The 13,698-nt window shown below is 39.7% G+C and overlaps 1 protein-coding gene across 1 annotated transcript in view; it reads right to left on the bottom strand.

Moving 5' to 3' along the window:
- Window positions 1–2,603: 2,603 nt before the first annotated feature.
- Window positions 2,604–13,698, bottom strand: part of TMEM39A (transmembrane protein 39A) — a 29,562-nt gene continuing 18,467 nt past the window's right edge. Inside the window, exons 6-9 of the mRNA XM_082625704.1 lie at window positions 8,970–9,318; window positions 8,007–8,194; window positions 5,908–6,028; window positions 2,604–3,086 (exon numbers count right to left, since the gene is read on the bottom strand). Coding sequence (XP_082481830.1) covers window positions 2,853–3,086; window positions 5,908–6,028; window positions 8,007–8,194; window positions 8,970–9,318 — 892 coding nt within the window. The 3' untranslated portion in view covers window positions 2,604–2,852. The remainder of the gene's footprint in view (window positions 3,087–5,907; window positions 6,029–8,006; window positions 8,195–8,969; window positions 9,319–13,698) is intronic.

The raw sequence follows: 13,698 nt of genomic DNA, 5'->3' as shown, positions 1-13,698 counted from the left end.
CTTCTTTCCTTTTCCAGTATCCCAAGTTCACCTAACTGATCTTTTGCTATACCACTTTTTCCACACACCATTTCCCAATATTTAACAATTACAAAAAAAGGCCATTCTTTAATGGGCATGCATCTCCCCATCACTAAACAAAGATGGTGTCCTTTATATCACATGATCCCTAAGTAACAGGACACATGGGTAACTAGTAATTCTTCTCCCCCCAATCTGAATGTGGCGCCTACAAATGTCAGCTACACTGAGTAGAAGCATGTGATGAGCTGAAGGGTTTTATCTCCCTGACGCTGTCATACTGGAAGGAGAAGGGCGGCATTTTGCAATTCCTTTAGTCAAAATTAATTTTTATTTATTATATTCACTCATTTGCTTGGCCAGGTTGGCATCTGGTCCTCCTGTGCTACTTCTTTAGAATATGGCCAAGACAGGTCAAACCAGGAGTGGGAATCATGTCAGCTTTCAAGACTAGTCTATTATCTCTAATAATAGACTAGTCTATTATTAGCCCAGTTATCTGGGCTACTTTTCAATGACAGAACCAATCTGGGGCCATCGTGATGAGACATCTTTATGCCCAGGCCACCCATTTTTCTCTTAGCTGTCAAGTAATCTCACCAAATATTAGTCAAAAGAAGCATATCTTCAAGACTCTAAGGAAAGAATATCGAGATGGCAGCTTTCCCACCTTCCCCCACTCAAGAACCACCATATTTAGGCTGAACCACTTTACAAAAACAACCAACACACTGGTTATCTTGTTATTTTTCCAATGTACCAAAATTATTCCCACCTGAGGGCACTCACTTTGCTGTTACTGTAACATGGAATTCTCCTCAGTCTTGCTTCATCTGATCTTTGCTCAAAAATCATCTCCTCGAAGATGCCTTCTAGGGACTTCCCTGGTGGTGCAGTGGTTAAGAATCCGCCTGCCAATGCAGGGGTATGGGTTCGAGCCCTGGTCCAGGAAGATCCCACATGCCGCGGAGCAATTAAGCCCATGCACCGCAACTGCTGAGCCTGTGCTCTAGAGCCCGCGAGCCACAACTACTGAAGCCCGCATGCCTAGAGTCCGTGCTCCGCAACAAGAGAAGCCACTGCAATGAGAAGCCTGCGCACCGCAGCGAAGAGTAGCCCCCACTCGCCACAACTAGAGAAAACCCGGGCGCAGCAATGAAGACCCAGGGAGGGAGGGAGGGAAGGAAGGAAGGAAGAAAGAAAGAAAGAAATTTATTTAAAAAAAAAAAGATGCCTTCTAGCAATGCCATTCCTAGCACTTTCTATTTCCTTGCTCTGTTTTTAATTTTCGCTTTACCACACCTATTGCTACTACCAGGAGACGTTAAATTATATATGTTTGCTTACAGCATATTTTACAGCCCCTGCATGGTAAGCTCTGTGAGGTAGGGCCTTTGCTTTTCTCACTCACTGCTATATCCCCAGTGCATAAAATAGTGCCTGGTGGCCAACACGTATTTGTTGAATGACTGAATACACTCAGATTGACTGCCAAATTATGTAACTTAAAAAAACAAAAAAGTGTATCCATCAAAATATTTAAGGAAACAATGGTTACACATAGCAGTCACCTTGCGTAGCTGTACACACACCTACTCCTCACAATGCTGCCTTTGCTGAAAACCTGTTGGGAACTCTTCTGAAAGAACTGTTTTCAGAGCCAGTTTATGAATTACGTGATTTTTTTTTTTTTTTTTTTTTTACTTCGTAAGCCATATTGTGTTTCAGTGTAAAAAAGCCAAAGTGAGCATAGAAAACACATGAGAATATATTTCAGGCTCTCAAGACAAGGCCTCAGAAATTCAGATGACTAGTGACATCAACTGACTAAGTATATCACCTCTCAAGAAAATGGACTGAAAGGGGTTAATGCTCACAGACATGAAGGTTCTGGAGTATGAAATTCAAAACACACACAGATCAAACTACGTGAGGACAAAAAAGTAAATTCTCATATTTCACTTCTGCTGGTAACTCTAAACATGCCACTGTAGCAGGGTTGCTGCTAGACTGCATCCATTCCTCCAGTTACTTGGTGTCTTCAACCTGCCCAGACCCCAGCCCAGGGCATCTGTGCTTATCTTCTCCCACTGATCTAGTCACACACCAGCTCCTTCATAAGTTTGGGCACTCTATTCTGTCCTAAAAAGTATTCTTTCAAAACAGCTAACAATAAAAGGACAATCTTTACAAGGAAAAGAAGTGAAAGAACAGGGAAAATGAGAACAATATCCTGTTTCAGGGTAAGAGCTTACACAAAAGTATATTTAAATGTCATACGGCAGATACAACTCTGAGTTCCTACCTTAGAAATGCTTCCTCCCAGTAGGCAGCAAAGAGAACCCCACCAGGACGAAAACCCACTTTTGCCCCATGCATTCCAATACTATCTGCCAATCAAAAAAAAAAAAGACAATGAGTGCTGTCAGGCAACTCCACTGATCTCTCTCTTTCTGTAGCAATAAGGCCAGCTAAGGACTAAAGATAATGAGAAAGACTAGAAGGAAAGTAAATACACAAAAGGTACTGTGTCAAGTGATATACGAGATGTGTTCATAAGTGAATAAGTTATTCCAGAGCCATACAAACAAATCAATCTCTTTACTGGGGAGGCACACCTCTCCTCTGTATATTATTCAAATATACTAACACATGATAGATCACATCATCTTGTTTATGGATACATTTAATGTCCCTTGCCCTCCCCACCTTTCAAAACATAATAGTATACAAAATATAAAATATCTTAAATATTTATAAAAATCGCAAGAAAAAAATAGAACGTATGAAAATATTTTTATCTGAGTTCTCCCTCATTGTTGAGAGGCAGCTTAGTTTGCCTTGAGTTCATAATTATTGAGTGGATAGGAGTATGCCCTGCCTAATACTATTCTGTCCCGGAGGAGCTTAAATAAAACATAGTAGTTGCAGAAGAGGATGAGAGCCATGGAAAGTGTATGGTTCCACTTCTCCGACCGCAGCAAGGAATAGAGCTGGTAGAAGACAACACTGCCTTCAATAAGGATAAGCAGATTTAACAGCCTTAATGGACGATGAAACAGGAACTGTAAGGAAGTTAAAAAGCAAAATGTTATTTCGTAGAAAAGACTGCAGTTATTCTCACATTTTTCTTCTAAAATCATTTCATATTTACAGGCTCCTATGTGCACTAACAAGCAGATCTGCTTACTGAATATCAATCAGGCTATTTCTTGCTATAGAGACCCAAACCCTTTCTTTTTTGCTCAAGGAATAATGAAATACATTTTATTTCAATGCCCTGAGACATGAAAAGGGATTATATCCAAAAGAACTCTGCCTCAAAAAATTTTCCTAGATTTTATCTTAGGTATATATTTTATTTGAGATAACCAAAAGTATATTTATTTATCTAAGACAGGGGCTGGATAAAGGACCAAAATGGGAAATATTTTAGACTCTCAAGTCAAGAGACAAAAATTGAGGATATTATATGTAGGTAACTCATAACCACTTAAAATGTAACCACTTAAAAATACAAAAATCATTGTTAGTTTGTGGGCTGGTCTAAGACATAAACACCTACACTAGACAAGTCTGCAGGGAGCAGTGGTAATACAAGTTGAAATATCAATACAGTAATTTCTTAATTTTTTTCTTAAACTGTTACCCACCATGCTGTTTTATTTTGTTCAGTTTTTCTGGATATTGAAAAGTAGGGTGAACAAAGACAGAACAATGAGGAAGGAAGGAAAAATTAGTCAGAATTCGAGTTTGGCTAAAAACAGACCTGTTTTCATTCCCACCAAATTCTTCGGTCTAAGAGGCTAAATCCTGGTTGACTAATAAAAATGTATTATGAATAGGAAGACAGAGGTCAAAGATTGCAAACTGTGGTAATGGTAGTATATCAGATCTAAAAGAATAATTTAGACCTCAGGACTCGAATCTGAGAATAAAACCAAATCATCATGACAGCTCTGAAAGGTAACTGGGTTCTCAGGATCCTTCTGCGGGAGGAAGAACATGTTTAACCTGGGTTTTTTTTTGTTTTTTTTTTGTGGTATGCAGGCCTCTCACTGTTGTGGCCTCTCCCGTTGCGGAGCACAGGCTCCGGACGCGCAGGCTCAGAGGCCATGGCTCACGGGCCCAGCCGCTCCACGTCATGTGGGATCTTCCCGGACTGGGGCACGAACCCGTGTCCCCTGCATCGGCAGGCGGACTCCCAACCACTGTGCCACCAGGGAAGCCCTAACCTGGGTTTTATTACATGATCTCCAGTAATATCATGTATAAAATTGGCTCAGAATTAACATTCTAAAAAAAAAATATTAGGCAATTTCAGATTCTGTGGCAATTATAACAATTATAATTAAACATGTAGGTAAACTATAAACTGAATGAGTAAAAATGTGAGGACAGCCAGAGCTACAGGTAATAGGCACATTTTAAGTGAGTGTTCTTAAACAGTGTGCCTAAGAATCATTTCGAAATATGCAAATGCTGCAAATTTCTAGGATCCTTCAGAGATTCTGACTCTAAGTGACCCAACCACCACTTTGAGAAGCACTGATTTACTCTGGTCATGCAAAATCAGTAATAAGTTAATTTCCTTAATCTTTCTTCTATGGATTCCACCTGATTCTTCAGCTGTCCAACACTAGCAAGGAAAATACTTATATTTCAAGCAGAAAATTTTAATAAACTATCTGGTTACTGTAGGTTTCCAGGGGACTGCAAGAGCCAACAGATGTCCTTAATGGCCTGTGGAACTCAGCTGGCTGAATTAAATATTCTGTGTAGAAACCAAATGCTTATGTAGTTGTAACCTAAGTCCACTCCTCCATCTTAAAGCAATCCCACAGGAGTCTAGGAGATTATGGTATTTCCCTCATTCAAAGGCCTTTCACCTTGCCCCATCCTCCCCTACCATGTTATTTATAAGCATCCTGTGCTGATGCAAGTTTCCAGCATTTAATTAAAAGGCCCTTAGTAGCAAACACCCGCAGAACCAGGAAATCCAAGTACCCTCGTAAGGAACTGGGAGGGATGGAGGGAGTGATGGGAGGGAGAAAGGGATTCAAGTATCTAAAAAATAAATAAATTTTAAAAATCTCCAATTCTTTTTCAGAATATGATCTCCATTCAAAGGCAATGCACTGCACTATGTATGTTTTTACTAAAAACAGTTCCCTGCATGTACCTTCTTTTCCCCTCTCCCATCAATCAGCTGGCCTTTCTCTTATAAGTAAATACTTTTGCTTCCTAGAGCCAGAATTTCTGGAAAAGTGAAAGATCAAATAGAACATAACCCAAGGTGTAAATTCAAATGGAACAGAAGCTGGATTTAGTGGGTGTCTACTGCTTTTTCCTTTTAAACTTTTAAGCCTTTTTTCCTTTTAATCCAAGAGAAGGTAAAAGGCCACAGATCATGGCATTTGCCTGAGTTTCAAAGGGGAAGTCAAAGTATTTTAAGGAGATGATATATATGACAAATAGCAAAAAATAAAACCATCACATTATTACTATATTAAATACTGCTTAAGCATACAGAGATATATTATAATAAGGACACCACTAAACCGAACTATTACAAATAAAATTTGTAAGATGAAAAATGGAAGTCTTAAATAATTGTGTACTTGTTTCAAGTAATACTCGACTCAACAAACTCCAATGTAACTAGAGAAACCAGTCAAGCTATTACAATTGAGATATAGTTATTCCACCTTCAATCTGCCTTTCAGAAGATATTTCCAAAGGACAGAGCCCACTACAGTAGTAAAATAATTGCCCTGTCTTAATGTCCCAGTATGTGCTACACACTGTGCTAGATGCTTACACACAGAGTAACCTCCTAACACTTACTCCTAAGCTTATGTCTGAAAAAAAATAAGCTGTACTTGCATAAAAGCGGGCATGGGATACGTCTGAAGGCACTGCCACGTTGTAAGGCCCCATGGCTCTATATAAGCACCTGCTGTGTCGCACCAGCACCCCTTGAGGCCATATTGTATTTTCTGACCAACTAGGGGAGAAAGAAATGCAATGTTAGCCTGTTGGCAATTACAGATAAGACAGTGTCTGGCAAGGCCAGCTATATTTCTATGGAAAGGATTAAGTATTCAAGGCTTCATCTGCCTGAATTCTGAAAATACAGTAATTCCATGGTCAAACTGGAAGCAGTCAAAAGGATTTATTATAACTTCATTGCTATATAGTAGAGAGAAACTGCAAAGTTAACTCAGTGTCAAAGGACTTAAGAGGCTTAGGAGAACAAGCAGAAATAAATGTGTAAGGAGGGCATCTATGAGCCAGAAAATCCAGTATAAGCAGGTGGACTGTCACCTCAATTCCAAGTGAGCAGAGTCTATTGGTGGAAATGCTAGAGGGAACAAACAAGAAGAGAGAGTGGATGGTAATAAGAGTAGTGGAGAAATTCACACATTATCAAACTAGCATGACATTTACTGCAGCGTTACATCCCAAAAAGCTACAGAAAATCTATTCATTTATCACACACTTCAAATGCTTCATATATGTGAGAAGCTATACAGAAGAACACAGAGACACACAAGGTACCGACACACAGACTTTTCTTTTTACCACTTTCTTGGGTTTTTTTTTAATAGAGGTTTCTCTAGGAAGAAGAAGTTATGGAAGAAGCTTCATTCTTTCCAGCACCAACGTAATGGAGTTGGGGTGGGGATGGGGATCTTCAGGTTAAGCTTTTTAAAAAATCTAAGTTAATTCATCTCTTCCTGATTTTGGAAAGGTTAGTTTCCTAGGGTAAGAACTGGGACAGCATTTTCAATGTGTTAAAGAAAAAAAAAATTCTAGCACCCTGAAGCTTTCCCAGTTCAGAAAATGTTCCGTCGGCCTTGCTCACACTTACCAGCATTAAAGTGATGATACACCTCATGGCCATGTGCCATCAGGAGCCTGAAGATGTACAGTACTAGTACTGTGGATTGTATTTTCAATTTTTATTGAAATTTGTCCTTTGCCCACAGTCGGGTTTCTTTTCAGCCTGGCCCAATCTCTTTCAGTTCCTGGGCTTGAAGGCCTGTGCTAATCTGTATCAGACATCAAGGCAAATAATTGAAGGGAGCACTCTGAGGGGGAGGGGGAAGGGAATGTCACCTCAATCTGTCCCACTTAATTAGGAAAGAATTTCTAGGTGATGAAATTTGTGAAATGTTCAAATTATAAAAGGAAGATGAAGATGGTCCAGGTCTGAGAGGCATGATGAAAGGCTCAGAAGCAAGTGAATAAAAGGGTTCTGAAGTCAGTCATTCTGGACCACAGGGACCATGAAGAGAAATGACTAATAGGGGGACACAATGAGAGGAATACTCAGAAAGAACTCACTTAGGGACAGTTTTCATTTAAATTTAGGAAAAGCAGGGCAACATTCATTAGTGAGTTTAGGAAGAAAAGAAAAACACAATTAAAGATGCAGGCTAAAACAACAACAAAACAAACAAAAAGCCCAAAAAGCAAAAATAAATAAACAAATAAAATGCGGGCTAGGAAAATCACTAGAACAAATTTATTTATTAGAAAGAAAAGATGAGAGAAGCAAATTCCAGCTGCCTAAGTATAAGACAATTATCTAGCAGCTATTCAGCTGTGGCAATGAAGATGAGAAGATGAATCTCACAGTCTTCTAAAGAAAATTAAAAATATGTCATGACTCTTTGAATTTGGGCAAAGGGTTAGGACTGAAAAGAAAACTCCAAGATTATAGCTTGGGAAGTAAATTACACATTCTAGAGTGACTGGGTAGTTGAAAGGTAGGAGGCGTTTAAGGAGGGACTGGGGATGGTGGTGGAAATGAGTTAATATCCCCTGCGTTCAGTTTAGAGGGATGATAAGCACCCACGTAGACAAAAACTAAAAATTAAGCATTCAAAGCCAAGAACAAGAATGACATACAAAGCAAATAAACATGATCAGCAGCATGTAAAAAGGTGTTAAATGGTTTTTTTCTCTAACCTACTTACATGTGCTGTGGAGCATTGCTGTAGGACCCATGTTCAAGCTTCTGCCACTTGCCCAGGTGAGCAGCTGATTTATGTAGCAAATCACAGTATTTGGATGGCAGCAGCTGTGTGGTGAGCATGACAAAAGCATTGATCCACACCATAATGAGGTGCTCACATGACCAGCGCATGTCATAATACTGGGTACTCTGGAAGAGATCAGAAGAGAGAGAAATGATCCATGTACTGGTGAGCAAGAAGGCAGGGATGGGTGCGTGTACATACGCCCTGCAGACAAATGCCACTCTGAGTCACACATGCATTTGTTGTCCTCCTGTCTGTGCAGAAAGTTCAAGAGCAGAGTCCTCCAAAATCCTTCAACCTGACTTTCTGGCTGTGTGAGTTAGGGTTGGGAGGGAGAGGCGATTATACTTTAAGTGCTTCCTTTCTAGAAGTGAATGCTCTCTGTGAATGACCACTCCAGCTGCAGATATGCTTCTCAATGGGTGAAGGAAGGGCACTAAAATGACCCAAAAGATTTTGGGCCCAAGTGACATCCAGACCATTTTTCTTTTCTACTAAAGTAAAGTTTAAAGGTTAGATTAAATTCAAGGAAACTCCTGATAACCATGTTAAGATCAACCACGGTAGGCTGAATTTTACTGAAACCTCAGTCCTCTTAAGCTACCACATACGGATTCTAAGTACAAGTTTATTCTCCCCAGAAACTGGGGGGGAAAAAAAAATCTTAAAAAAAAAGAAGAAAGAAAAGAAAAGAAAAAAAGAGGGGACCACCACGGGTGCATCACAGATATGGAAATATCTATCCACCAACCAGGTATTAGTGCACTCCAGATGCAGCCGAACTCCACCATCCAGGCTGCCAAAGGGGAGACAGAGAAAAGGGGGATTAAATAAGAAATACCCAGTTTATGTCATTCACACACAAATCCAGGAAGCACATAAGAGCAAGTAACCACTTACCTTCACAAAACACAGGGGGAGAAATGCAACATAGTAGGCACTGAAGAGAGAGTTGAAGAGAACTTCCTTGATTCTGTGGTTGAAATCTGCTTTCAGACATTCTACTTCATTGCGAATGAGGTCTGGAGACAGGGGGCAGCTGTGGCTGGGGATGGGTGTGGCATTATTGAACTGTTCTTTTAGAGACTCCAGCAATAAGGAGAGGAAGTCTTTGGACTTGGCCAAGCCACCCACAGTCGAGGCACTTTCCTCTACCGCCTGGTGCTGAACCATGTAGTTATAGTCTGCAAGAAGAAGATGAGCTCTACTATCTTGATGGAAACAGCAGAGAGGAACATAAACACCAAACCTGTAGAAAAAAGGGAGTATGAAAATGAGACCACACAAGCCACCTAAGATCAGATCATATAACTGTGTTAGTAAAATAGTCATGATTCATCAGAGTGAACGTAACATAATGGGGACTTTGCTGACGGTAAATTCATTATCTGGGAAGCTCTTTAATTTCTTCCCACAAAGGCAATATATATTCACTGTAGAATAGGAAACTATAAAAAATCACAATAGAAATTACCCTGAAATAATCATTTTTATAATTTTTACAGTTGGGTGCACAGACTTTATACTTTTTCTTTTATATGTTTAGCCTCATACAGTATAAACTGTTTTGTATACTGCTGTTTTAACTTTGGGTGTGATTATGTAGCATGTATATATTGAGCTTTTTCTCATGGCGTTAAATATTTTTCTGCAACAATTCTAAAAGGTACTATAGTATTCTCATGTAGCTACACCATAACTTACCTATTTCTCTCTTGTTAGAAACTCAGGCTGTTTCTTACTTTCCACTACTATAAATACCATTGGGATAAGTAACTTCCCACACAGCTTTTTTTTTTTTTTTTTTTTTTTTTGCTGTACGCGGGCCTCTCACTCTTGTGGCCTCTCCCGTTGCAGAGCACAGGCTCCGGACGCACAGGCTCAGCAGCCATGGCTCACGGGCCCAACCGCTCCGCGGCATGTGGGATCTTCCCAGACCGGGGCACGAACCCGTGTCCCCTGCATCGGCAGGCGGACTCAACCACTGCGCCACCAGGGAAGCCCTCCCACACAGATTTTTGTGTACACCTGGTATTTTTTGAATGGCTTGCCCTTCAAGCTTCCTCTTCTTAGTGAGGGGGCTCCCCTGCGTACCCCCCCACCACAGCACCCACCATACTTCCACAGGCACTCCTAGTTCCTCTTGCCTGGTTATTTTTCTCCACTGATCTTACCACTCCATATATTTTACATGTTTTTTATTTTGGGTTTTTTCCCTTTGGTCTATCCTCCCCTCACTACAATGTAAGCTCCAAGAACCAGAGATTTTAGTCTGCTTATTAGTTCACTGCTGTATCCTTGACGCTTAGAATAGTGGCTGAAACATACTAGGCACTAAATAAACACTTGACGGATTAATGAAAACAATTCTAAAAGTACAATAAATTTTTACAAGTAAAATTACTTGGCTAAAGGACTGAAAATTTGTGAGACTTTTCATAACTTCTTATAGTTGCTCCAACTTTGGTTCCTTAAAAAAGTTTTAAACACCTTCCCAAGTCCTCATTAAGTAACTTCCACATTGTAACGTAGGTATGTATTGTACTGGGTTGGCCAGAAAGTTCGTTCGCATTTTCCCATGCCATCTTGCGAAAAACCAGAATGAACTTTTTGGCCAACCCAATAAATAAAATGGTCATTTCACTGACATAAATTTAGATATTAAAAATAGCAATAAAAAGACATTTAGTTATAAATTTTATTTTAAAAAAATTAACAAACGTCACTTATTCATAGTTCTCTACAGAGGGAGAAAGGATGAGCTTCTTGCTAAGTTAAGAGGATGGTTAGCAGCAGCTCTGGGATCCACTGTGAATGTGCCCTGGAGTAGCAGGATGGGAGGGGGTAAAGGCAGAAGTATGATGCTAGGATCACAAGCTTGAACTGAGCTTGCCACTCTGTCAATTTCATGTGACCGTGTCCAGGCTAGCCTGCCAGAGCATGAGAGACTCATGAAGCAGAGCTTAGCTGTCCTAGTTGCCTCAACTGACAGCTGGTCAATCCCACATATGTGACTGAACCCAGCTAAGATCAGGAGAGTCTCCTGACTTCCAGCTGATCCCAGCACATACACAGTAAATACACAGTGTGGTCTGCTACCATGGCTCTGTGGATGTGCGCTACAGCATCATATGTCAATAGATAACTGACACAGGGTAACATCAAAGGCTTAGAGCATGGAGAGCTTTGTAAGGTAAAGAAAATGATTCATGAATTTTAAAGAGGGTTAGTAAATATTTAGACATAAAATTTGTTTAAATTACATGCTTATTTCATTGTTTTATAGGGATGTGGAGAGCCTCCAGGAATAAAGCTTATTTACATATCTAAAAAAATGAAAATGTTTGCTAGCCATTTGATGATGGTAATCCTCTTCAGTCTGGCCAAAACATTCCTCGATATATCCATAATAAGCCTTTCAAGTTAGATAGGGTTAACCTTCTAAATGATTCAACCAGCTATTGTTGATAAATAGAATAACTAAATCATTTGTTTCCAACTCAAACAGCTGAAATATTAATCTAGAAATATAGAAACAATTGATGTAAAATATACAACTTATAAGAAATCTGAATCATGAAAAATAATGTTTATAACAAAGAAAATTCACTCTGTATGAACTGAGTTGATGAGTGCCTTAAGTAATCGTTTAAGGAATTAATTAGAACCTAACCGAGTACAACCAATAGAAAGACTCTTCCTGCCATCCCTGGCCACACAATCTCTGAGGATGCCTTTATTTTATACTGTCACTACCCATATAAATTCATGCTTACACTGCAGCACCATGAACAGTAGAGAGCAATGATTCTCAAACTTGAGCTAGCATCAGAATCATCCAGCAGGCTTGTTAAAAGACAAATCCTGTCCCACACTTTCTAGAGTTTCTGCTTCAGTTTGGGGTAGATTCTGAAAATTTCCACTTCTAACAAATTCCCAGGTGATGCTGATGTTGCTGTTCTGGGAACCACATTTTGAGAACTACTGAATTTAGAGTAATGGTTAAGACAAGGGCTCTGAATCAAAAAGACCTGAGTCTTTCTCATTAATTGTCTCACCATGGGAAAATTTTTTAACCACTTAATCTGTCTTTACCTATGGCAAAGATTGCTAATTGTCTGCCAATAGCTACTATTCTCCTGTTTCTTCCATAGCAACAGAATTTTTGTGTGTGTGTGTGAATAGCAGAAACATTTATTCCACCCAGCAAAGTCAAGAAAAGTGAAGTTCCAACACATTTCTTTTGTCTTCTCAGTTATAAATAAAAGAACAGGCATTTTATCAAAGAAGACATACACCTGGCAAATGAACACAATAAAAATGTTCAACATTATGAATCATTAGGGAAATGCAATCAGACTATAGTGAGATACCTCTACACACTTTAAAACAGGCAATATTTTAACTACTGGCCATACCAATCAACTACTGGTGAGGACTACAGGGGAACTGGAATGCTTCCATACTGTTGACAGGAATGCATAAGGGTACAGTTATTCATTTTAGAATATGAAACCATATATTCATATGAAGACTTTTATGCACATGTTCATAGTTAGTTTATCTGTGGTGGCCAAACTGGAAACAAACCACAAAACCCCTTCTGTTATTTTTCAGGAAGAAAATGAACTACTCACACCTGCAACTTAGATGATTCTCAAAATAATTATGCATCATGAAAGAAAAAGACAAATACAAAAGTAAGCATTAAGATGCCAATGATATTAACAGTCTAGAAAACACTAACTGAGTGGGAAAAAAAGTAAATCAACTGTAGTTGCCTGGGAGTCCTGGGAGACATGTCAGAAGGTAGATATTGGTGTTGTATGTTTGTTATTATGATGATGGATCCGTGGCTTTACAAGTATTAAAACCTACCAAGCTGTACATTTCAGGTATGTTCATTTCAATGCATACCAACTACACAGCTCAATTAAGTTTTAATAGAAATTGGCTTCACATAAAAATCTGAATCTCTTTTCTGAATCTCCTTTTCAGTAGAACTGCCAACCACAGGTTAACTCCATCACCTCTCCTTGTACATGGGAGGGATTCTGTTGCAGTAGCAATGAAGACTGGTGAGCAATGAAAGGTGTTTCCACTTGAGTTATCCAGGAACTCTGCCTGGGTCCTAAAAACCACATGCCTGGACTACACGACTTCCACTCTCATGCAGCTCCAAAATCACTGGTGGTTCTCACAACTATCCTCATCTCAGGGTGACCTCTGAACCCACCAAAAATTCTGACATCCAGGACTCAACATTAGTCCCACAGAGCCCTGCAGTCTACCCTGGGAGGCCTTGGACAACAATGCAAATTAGACCACAACTGGAGTGAACACTATTCTCTGCCATGATACTATGCCCACTGAGGTATACGAAGTTTGCAACACTCACAAAACCTGTTCCTCTTCACCCGGACAGTCCAACATGGCTCTCGACATCAGTCTAACAGTGAACAAAAACCAAGATGAAAGCGGGCTTAAATAATAGTCTTTATTATGGCATAGAGCAGAGCAAACCGAGACAGAGGGTTTCCAAAAAGGGTGACCTGGAGCTAGAAGACTCCATCCCGAGCATGACATGAGACAACGCCACCAAAGAAGGTGTAAACCTCTGCGAGCCACC

The sequence above is a fragment of the Mesoplodon mirus genome, assembly GCF_964341445.2.
Source record: "Mesoplodon mirus genome assembly, chromosome: 6".
Lineage (NCBI taxonomy): Eukaryota > Metazoa > Chordata > Mammalia > Artiodactyla > Ziphiidae > Mesoplodon > Mesoplodon mirus.
Note: the sequence above shows the minus strand (reverse complement) of the source record. Positions and strands in the feature narration are given on the sequence as shown.